The sequence below is a fragment of the Theobroma cacao genome, chromosome 9 (genome assembly GCF_053813885.1).
Source record: "Theobroma cacao isolate CCN51 chromosome 9, ASM5381388v1, whole genome shotgun sequence".
Taxonomy (NCBI): domain Eukaryota; kingdom Viridiplantae; phylum Streptophyta; class Magnoliopsida; order Malvales; family Malvaceae; genus Theobroma; species Theobroma cacao.
Window position 1 is genome coordinate 5,150,999 of NC_142647.1, and position 9,223 is coordinate 5,160,221.

A 9,223-nucleotide genomic window follows, 5' to 3' on the forward strand; every position below is an offset into this window, starting at 1 on the left:
CAATAAATTTTGAATGTTTTACCTAATTGATGAATACTGATATTTTTATAATGTTATGATAAAAAAAATGATGAGATAACTTTTTTTTTAAACTAAAGCTTACTTTCATTACTATATGTAGTTAAATGTTTTGAAAAATATCATTATTAATTTTTTCAATTTTCATTTCTATTCTTAATTTTAGTACCTTGCTTAACTTTTTTTCAGTTTATCTACATCTTAAAACAGAAGTTAAATCAAATAGGATTTTAAGAAGCTCATGTAGACAAAATTAAAAAAAAAAAAGAACTTGAAGAAAAGCTAAGAGAAGCTTTATCTTTATATTCTTTTAAAAACACGTAAGCTTTTCATGAAATATCTATTCCTCTCATTTCCCTTCTTTTGCATTTCACTTTTCTCCAGTGCAAGTTGCAATCTCCCTTTCATTTACCACTCTTTACAAAGACTATATAAAAAAAAAAAAGCAAAAAAATAATAACAGAATAGCAAAATATGAGTTTTTTTTATTTTTATAAAAAAATCTAAAATCCAAAATTCAAAGGATATTATTTAACAGTTTTTTATTTTTTAAGATTTTAATGCCAAATATATCGTTTTATTTCCTATTTTCTCTTATTTCTTTGGAAATTAAAGCATTATGGTCCAATTGCTTGTTAAATCAATAAAAATCTAATGCTATTACTATTATACAAAGTTTGAAAGCTATTCACTTATGTATGAATTTTTTTTATTTTAATATCTAAAATCGTATAAACCAAATAGGGTCTTTATATGAAAACAAAATGACATTATTGTTTTATAATCAATTCCTATTTGTCATTTTAACACCTAAATAACTCCTCCAGTGATATTTTTCACAAAATGATTCAAATAATAAAAAGTATTTTTACTGGTTTATCCAAACAATTGAAAATATTAAATTTTCTTATAAAATGTTTTACACAAAAAAAAAAATCATCAACAAGTTATTTTCAGGTTACCAAAAGAATCCTTAATAAAAAAAATTATATTAACCAGCATAAAAGGTCTTACGCTTAAAAAATGAGGTAATACATTTTTAATTTAACTTTTTCTCTCTATTGATCCCATTAACAAATATTATCTTCTATTTCTCGTGAGATCAATCCTATAAAGTAATAAAATAATAAAATCTTATTATTATCTTTTTTTCATCTCTTTATCTATTATTATTATTTTTAACAAAGTATCATTAATTATTTTTATTTAATTATTTCATAGGTATCATATCACTATAATTATTTTTACTAAGATACTATGATTTTTAATATAATACAAAATAGTTAAGGTCAATTAAAGAAATTTTTTTTATATAAAATAGAAAATAAGTTTTTCATACATGAAAAACTTTTATTTCTTTTTATTTATAATTTATGATTTATTGACTTAACAAACAAACTAGTATAACAATATGATGAGAAATAAATAAAAATAATAATTCAATATTATTTATATAATTATTTAGTATTGAAAAATTATTTTGAATATATTTCATAATCAATGAATGCTAATATTTTTATAGTGTTAGAGTAGAAAATTATTGAAGATAGGTCATGATAGAAAATAATTTTTACAAGATGATGTAATCCATTGAAAATATATTTGATAGTTTATCCAAATAACAGAAAATTTTAAAATTTTTAAAAAAATATTAATGTTTTCTACCTTCTTAAATATATTTCTATGTGAAAGAATAAAAAAAATAATGGATTGGATTGAGCCATGCAGCCCACAGCTACCATATAAGTCGGGTCAGCATTACATTACTTGGCAAGCCATCACCCTTGAGACCAGATCAGAGCTGATAAAATGGGCTCAGAATTGGACTGAAGTATGAAAGCAGTCCAATTTTTTTTGAGGTCTGAACTAACGAGGCTAATTGAATGGTTTGTTCACAATAACTTCGTAATATTAGACTAACTTAAAATAACAAATATTTTAAATAAATTTAAATAGAAAAAATAATATATATTCATATATCTAACAAATAAATAAAAAAACCTTATCTTCTTAAGTTTAAGTATATTATCTAGACTAGCCAATTACTTTCAAATGTAATGTAAAAAATAATACCTTCTCTCACTAATAGTTATTATTATATTTATTATAACCATCAACACATATTTTGTACTTCTCTTCACTTCTTCTTTTTTATAAATAAAAATATCAAAATAAGAAATTTGAACATAATTGATCCACGTTTTACCTACTTTATAAAAAATATTAAAAATACGGTAAGGCCACATAACATAAACTTATTGTAGATATGCCCCTAGTTGAAAGTTGAAACGTTTCCCATGGTCCTAAATTTGGGTAATCAAAATGTAAACACACAGAATCAAGCGGTGTTGCTTTCCCATATTGGGTCATCCCACCATAGGTTTGAAAGCCCGTCCACATAAGATTACTACTAGGAGTATATAATTTGCCCTTTCTGTATTATTTGACTTGTCTATATTGTGCGAGAAATTAAAATAAAAATAAAATACATAAAAATTGAATTAAATTTTTACGCGGTCTTTCCCGTTTGAATTCGTGTTACTCCAACGAATCCATCACCACTTTCTCAATTAACAATAAAAAAAAAAGCTTGTTTCTCTCTCTTTTTCTGAAGAGTCCGTTATGCAAACCCTAACTGAATAGTTATTTTTTTTTTCAAAAAATTGAAATTAAGAAAAGAAAATGAAGAGCAAGAAACCATTGAAGCAACTGAAGCTCTCTGTTCCTGCTCAGGAAACCCCTATCTCTTCTTTCCTGTAAGTTCTATTGCATTTTTTGCCATTCCTTAAGCATTTATAGAGATTGCTTAGATTTTAGTTTTGAACAGCGCTTTTTAATTTACCAGGAATCGCTTTTTGAATCGAAGTTTATGGATTGATCGGTTTATGGTTTCCGTTGCATTTGCATTTGCTCTGTTTTGATGCTAGCCAAATGTCGGTGAAAGTATTTTTGAATTTGAAACTTTTTGTTTTTGCTATAATATCCTCAGGACGGCGAGTGGGACATTTCATGATGGTGATTTGCTTCTAAATCAGAAAGGCTTGAGGCTCATTTCCGAGGAAAAAGAATCTCGAGTAAGTTTTAAGCTAATCTAGAACCTTTATGTCACCTTCAAGTCTGCTTCTGCTTCTTTTAGTAATGTTAAATTTTGCTTCCATTTTAGTTTTAAGTAGTTTACTTTGTTCATGTAAGTTACTTATGATCTGTCTGCCCATGGATAAACTGTTCCTCAGTTGTTTTTGATTGATATTAGTATTGTGTTGCAAGTGTACCTCTGACTCTGCTTTCAATTACTATGTTTTATTGCTGCATCTTTCTTACCCTTAAAAAACAAGAATAATATTGATGCTTAAAAGTTGGGATTGAGTTCAAATAACTTGGAATCTGGGAAACCGTGGAGAAGGGTGCTGCTGTGCTTTCCATTAGTATCTAATTTTCTAACTTTGGACTCTCGGACCAATTTACTTATTCAGGGTTTTCTTGCTTCTTCCATTGCTTAGTTTACACTTCTCCTTCTTCCTTCTTCGGTTCTTCCTACCTCCCTCTGCCCTCTCCCCTTCAAAATCCTTGCTATTTTTCCTTTCTCTCTAAAGTCCGTATGTTTTGTGTTCGTGGTTGGATAAACATGGAGTTAACTAGTTGGGGTACACAGCATTGCTTGTTCAAGTTACCATAGTATTATTCATCCTTTTGCTCTTTAGAATCAACTTTCTGGGGATTCAAGATATTCTTTTTTGGATTTTTTTTTTTATTTTTGAGCAGCCTTCTGATGGCAAGGAGCTTGAATTTGATTTCTCATTGGAAGACCTTGAGACCATCAAAGTTATTGGGAAGGGAAGTGGTGGTGTAGTACAACTTGTTCGCCATAAATGGGTTGGAAGATTATTTGCCTTGAAGGTAATTGTTCAAGACCGACAAACCTTTTTCAATTGCTTGTTAGTTTTTGAACTTGCTTTTAAGAGACTCTGCTGATATCCTTGTTGTCTTTAACTTATAATTTAAACCAGGAACTGATGTTATAGGATTTATCAGTGTTCTTCCCTCTTTCAAGTCATGTAGGATGTGAGAATTTCCTAGTACATGTAAAATGCGGATCATGATAGTTTGTGGCGAGAGCGTGGCAAAAGAAGGCATGAATAGTAGTACTTACGACCTTGAATGCTGGTATCATTTTCACAATGAAAATTTGAAATGTAGTACTATTTTGTTGAAGATCTACAAGAACATAGAGGGAAGGCCTGTCCCATTCCCATACTTCTTATTTGTGCTTCATACTGTAGTACAGATTAACACCAAAAGGAATATAATAACCTGTGCTTCTCTTTTCTTGTTTGATTTAGATATGGCCATGTCTTCATAATTGTTTGATTTCTAGAACTGCAAAAGAAAATCCTCAAAAAACAAAAAAACATTTTAACATTTCCCTGATTTTGACTAAATATTGAAGTCTTCACTATTTTAATTACAAGTACATATACTGTATGTTGACATAAATATTACATGAGTGTAAGAAATTCTGAAATGCTTAGAACATTGCCATTATAAATGAGGAAAATCAGATTCCAGGAAATTCATTGGGCTATGTAATGCAGGTCATCCAAATGAACATACAAGAGGAAATTCGTAAGCAAATTGTGCAGGAGCTTAAAATAAACCAGGCATCACAATGTTCACATGTTGTAGTTTGCTACCATTCTTTCTATCACAATGGAGCCATATCTCTTGTGCTAGAATACATGGACCGTGGATCTCTGGCCGATGTGATCAGACAAGTTAAAACGATTCTTGAACCATATCTTGCAGTTGTGTGTAAGCAGGTATTCTTCCTCCTTGTCTATGAAAATTTATGAATGACCTAAACAAAAGTCCTAGCAAAATCCAAAGAGTTCTTCTTTCTGCTCATGTAACTTTTATTTTCAGGTCCTACAGGGTCTTGTCTATTTGCACCATGAAAGGCATGTAATACACAGGGACATAAAACCATCCAATCTACTGGTAAACCATAAAGGGGAAGTGAAGATCACTGATTTTGGTGTCAGTGCAATGCTAGCTAGCTCCATGGGCCAGAGAGATACATTTGTAGGAACTTACAACTACATGTCGGTATGTGGAGTTTCCACAGTTAAAATCACTTTGTAACCTTTGGTTTGCCATTCATCATAGCATCTCGTTTCGCTGCTTGTGATTAGCTATTTCAATGTGTTTATCCTCTCTAAGATTTGATATAAAAATTTATCTTTATTCATCCTCTTCCGGTTTGTAGCCAGAGAGAATTAGTGGGAGCACTTACGACTATAGCAGTGATATTTGGAGTTTGGGCATGGTCGTGCTTGAGTGTGCTATTGGACGTTTCCCGTATATGCAATCTGAAGATCAGCAAAGCTGGCCTAGCTTTTATGAGCTTTTGCAGGCAATTGTGGAAAAGCCTCCACCAACTGCTCCACCAGATCAATTCTCTCCAGAGTTCTGTTCATTTGTATCAGCCTGGTAAATACCTACATGTTTATTTTGCATTATATCATATCATCCAAGAGATCGCTCAAACTTGGTCTCTGAGTGCTTGTTTTCTAGTATTCTGTTGCCATTTTCTAGGCCTCTAGTGTAAGCTAGCAACCCTGTCCGATACGCTATCCAGTTTTGGAGCATGTAGCAAGAAAAATTGGTGCATAAGTTCATTACATGATGTAGTCCCACCTTTTCGATATCTCTAGGAACCAAAATCTGATCCTCAGAGGCTTATGGATATAGTAATATGCTGCAATTTTGTTTGAAGACAACCCATATATACCATACTTGCCTTTCGTCGTATCTTCCTGAAGTTATTGGACAGCAAAATCTCTTGCGAGTTACATTTTTGTTCTTTTTTTGTGGCATATTCTTGAGAAGATTTTACACTAATTTTCATTTTCTTTACATAATATTCTTCGTTACACTAAGTTTCTGCATCATTCAGAACAACATTTCAAATTGGTGTGATGTAAAATTAGAATCTCCCATTTTTTGTCTATATTGGTTTCCCTTCTTATCATTGGCAGATTCCATTTGCTTTTGTTGTGATCGATGAACAGTAATGTAATTGCCTATTTCCTTTTCCATTTTTAGCATACAGAAGAACCCTCGAGACAGAGCATCTTCTTTGGACCTCTTGGTAAGTTCACATGGTTTACCACCAAGTTCATGATAGATTCGCAAAAGTTCTACATGGAAGAATTTCCTCCCTAATTTAAAACATTGATTGAAACTTCTTTTGTTCTTGTAGAGTCATCCCTTCATCAAAAAGTTCGAAGGCAAAGACATTGATCTTGGGATTTTGGTAGGTAGTTTGGAACCTCCAGTGAATTACCCAAGATAATCTGCCTTGTAGTAATATGTTTTTGAATGTAAAATGTTCTGGTCGTGCATCACTCTTTATCTTGTTCAAACATACATAAAGAATTTCTTGTAGCAATTTCCATCTTATGCTCTCATATATCAAGGTTTAATATTTCAACTATGAAACAAGTTCCTCTCTACACATTGATAACAATGACCTGAGGAAGAAATAATCTGTTGGGCAGAGTAGGATCTGTGGGTATTAAACCTGGGGAGAAGAATAAACAGCAAAAGGGCTGATTAGGGTTCAAAGCTGTGGGCACTAAAAGGGGATAAGAATTAGAGAACTAGGACGGCAAGGCCCACTTACAAAAGCATGTGGCGGCATTTCCACTGCCCATCAAATGCCCTTACTTCCCATCATGATTTGTTCCCAGGTCAACCTTCTTATCCTTATTCCGTACCTTATCAACCCACCTGTAAAAGAAAATAAAATAAATACAGAAACCCATCAATTATAAGAAGTAAATACTAATTTTATGCATTGGCAATGATCTGTCCGAGTTAACACTTAAAAGACCTTTGGGCATGGATGCAGCTAAATTCTGATTGAAACTAGGAATGCCCCACGGAAAATTGTTTTCAACTTTTCGAGGAAATGCCACCATGGCCAGGCTTGTTTTCTTAAAAGAATACACAGCTTGCATTGCTTTTTTGACCATATAAAAATTGGCTGTTCCTAAAATAGAAGACAGTTGTAATAAGGGTAGGTGTAAGACATTGAAATCATTTGATGAACATCAGGATCCTATTCACCAGCTGGCAATTAAAGGCTCCTTGAATCCGACAGCTGAAATCATTGATTCTCTCCATCTCAACGCCAAATTTTTCAAGATGGGTTTTGAACATCTTTTTCGTATTAAATAATTTACAAGAAGAAATTGAGCTTGCTGATGCCTTAACCTCGTGAGTAATTTATGAGGAAACTGACAAGATTAATGACTTTCCACATATAGCCACAAGAATTTAATTTAATTCTTTTTTCTTTGTCAAATTGTAAGCAAATTGAATTGAATGGTAAGCGGGGGAGGAAAACAAGGATTAGTGGTAAAAAAACAGAACACCTAAACCCACCAAAAAATGTTTCCCTGAACTTATGGGGAGGTTCTTATTTGTCCCAATACATCTAGAGATTACTCCATTGCCTTGGCAAGTTTTACAATGGGATTGCCTTGAGACATGCAAACATGTAGAATGTGTCATGGCTTTTTGAGGCAAATTTGCCACAGATAGCGACCCGATTTTCAGCCAAACAAAAAAAAGATGGTGACTAGGATATGGATGCCTTCAAACGTAGACCTTATCCGATTTCCTAGTCGTATGAGAAAGCTAATAAATTCAAGACCATAAGGAGTTGATAATGACAAATCTTGGAAGGCAGGAACAGGAGGAGAAATAAAATATAACCATAAATAAACAAATACAGGTCAAGATTATCCAGTACTTACATATCTATCGCCAAATATTATCAATAAAGATTGCTATTTTTTTATTATAAAATGTAAATCAGGGATATCAAACAGGCATATATATATATGTGTATGTGCTCCCTCCATGAGGACCACATGGGATATAGGGTTTTCAGAACTCAGATCTTGTTCTTGCAATCCAAATGGGTGAAGAAGCAAGCCAAATATTTCAAGATATGAATCTGAAGAAAATGGATAGCAATGAAGCTTGGTGCAGTAAGCTGACGATCATGGTAGGAGGTAATAATGGAACAATGGACTCCATATCCATTGAATCCTCCTTTGAAAATTCAGAAAACTCCATTTCTTCAATATCTTCATCAGACTTGGTTGAGGATGCAGCTTCTGCAACGTCATCATCGTCATCATCTTTATCATCCAATGGGCCTCTCTATGAGTTGTCCGAGCTCATGGCTCAACTACCTATCAGGTAAGCAATATGATCTTTTTCTCCTCTCTTCTCCCTCTCCAAATTATGCAGAAAGCAAAAAGATTGAGATCAGTGGGCTTGTTTGAAACATGCAGGAGAGGTCTTTCTAAACATTATCAAGGGAAGTCTCAATCTTTCACATCTCTAGCAAGGGTGAGGAGCATAGAAGACCTTCCAAAGAAAGTGATTCCTTATAGAGTTAAAATGAAGTCATGCAAGAGCCATGGATGGGGACTAGATGCTCACAACAACAAGTCATATAGCCCTAAAGCTACGATATCAAAGAAAAGTTCGCGGGGTTGCTCTAACGTCTTCTCTCGGTAAGAGAAGTATTAGTACTTTCGTGATTAGTGAGTGATTGTAAACCTTCCATCTCCCATTGCACAACAACTTTCTAATGTGCACAGGATGGGTTTTTGAATGTATAGCTTTTTGATGTCATGAAAGCAACTATTGAGCTCATCATTTCGGAGGATTCTTTTTACAAATCGTCTTCACACACAGAGAGAAAGAAAGACAAATGGGATATGAAACATGAATAACGGAAGCTGTAATTCAAGCGAGCTATTGAGTTGTTGTTGTTGGCTGGCAGGCAGGCAGCATCGAGGATTTTTGGGGAGCAATTAATTTAGCAATTACCTTCTGTTATGATGAAATACCATCGTCTGAAACTAAAAGCACGATGAATCAATGGCATTTTCATTTATCCAGGACGAGATAGAGAAGAAAAACCAGCGTTGTTTAAAAATATTTTTAGGTTTTGAATGAATCAAATTCAGTCGCTGAGACAAAAGAAAACTTTGTCAATGGAATTCATCTTCAAACTAAAATCGAGAAGGAATAGAATACACGAATTCACAAAGAGTTGGCATCACGGACAAAAAGTTGTATTTGGCATGGACACAATATCAGAATAATCCAAAATCCCACCTTC

General features: G+C 33.0%; 3 protein-coding genes across 5 annotated transcripts in view; 2 read left to right on the forward strand and 1 right to left on the reverse strand.

Moving 5' to 3' along the window:
• The window catches only part of ADS1 (MATE efflux family protein), a 66,786-nt gene that overhangs the window by 5,131 nt on the left and 52,432 nt on the right, over window positions 1–9,223 (reverse strand). The window lies entirely within an intron of this gene.
• On the forward strand, window positions 2,559–6,472 carry MKK6 (MAP kinase kinase 6). 3 transcript variants are annotated; one of them, XM_088809613.1, is made up of 8 exons: window positions 2,559–2,774; window positions 3,008–3,092; window positions 3,781–3,915; window positions 4,611–4,835; window positions 4,939–5,121; window positions 5,286–5,505; window positions 6,121–6,166; window positions 6,278–6,472. In XM_088809613.1, coding segments are annotated over exons 1-8 (969 nt in total). In that variant the 5' UTR covers window positions 2,559–2,700; the 3' UTR covers window positions 6,279–6,472. The 3 variants fall into 3 exon arrangements, with proteins under 3 accessions (XP_088665739.1, XP_088665740.1, XP_007012994.3); XM_007012932.3 differs by having other exon boundaries at window positions 2,565–2,774; window positions 5,282–5,505; XM_088809614.1 differs by lacking the exon at window positions 3,781–3,915 and having other exon boundaries at window positions 2,562–2,774; window positions 5,282–5,505.
• On the forward strand, window positions 7,909–8,754 carry OXS3 (oxidative stress 3). The gene is given in 3 exon segments (XM_088809616.1): window positions 7,909–8,289; window positions 8,385–8,592; window positions 8,594–8,754. Coding segments are annotated over 3 exon segments (549 nt in total). The 5' UTR covers window positions 7,909–8,002; the 3' UTR covers window positions 8,648–8,754.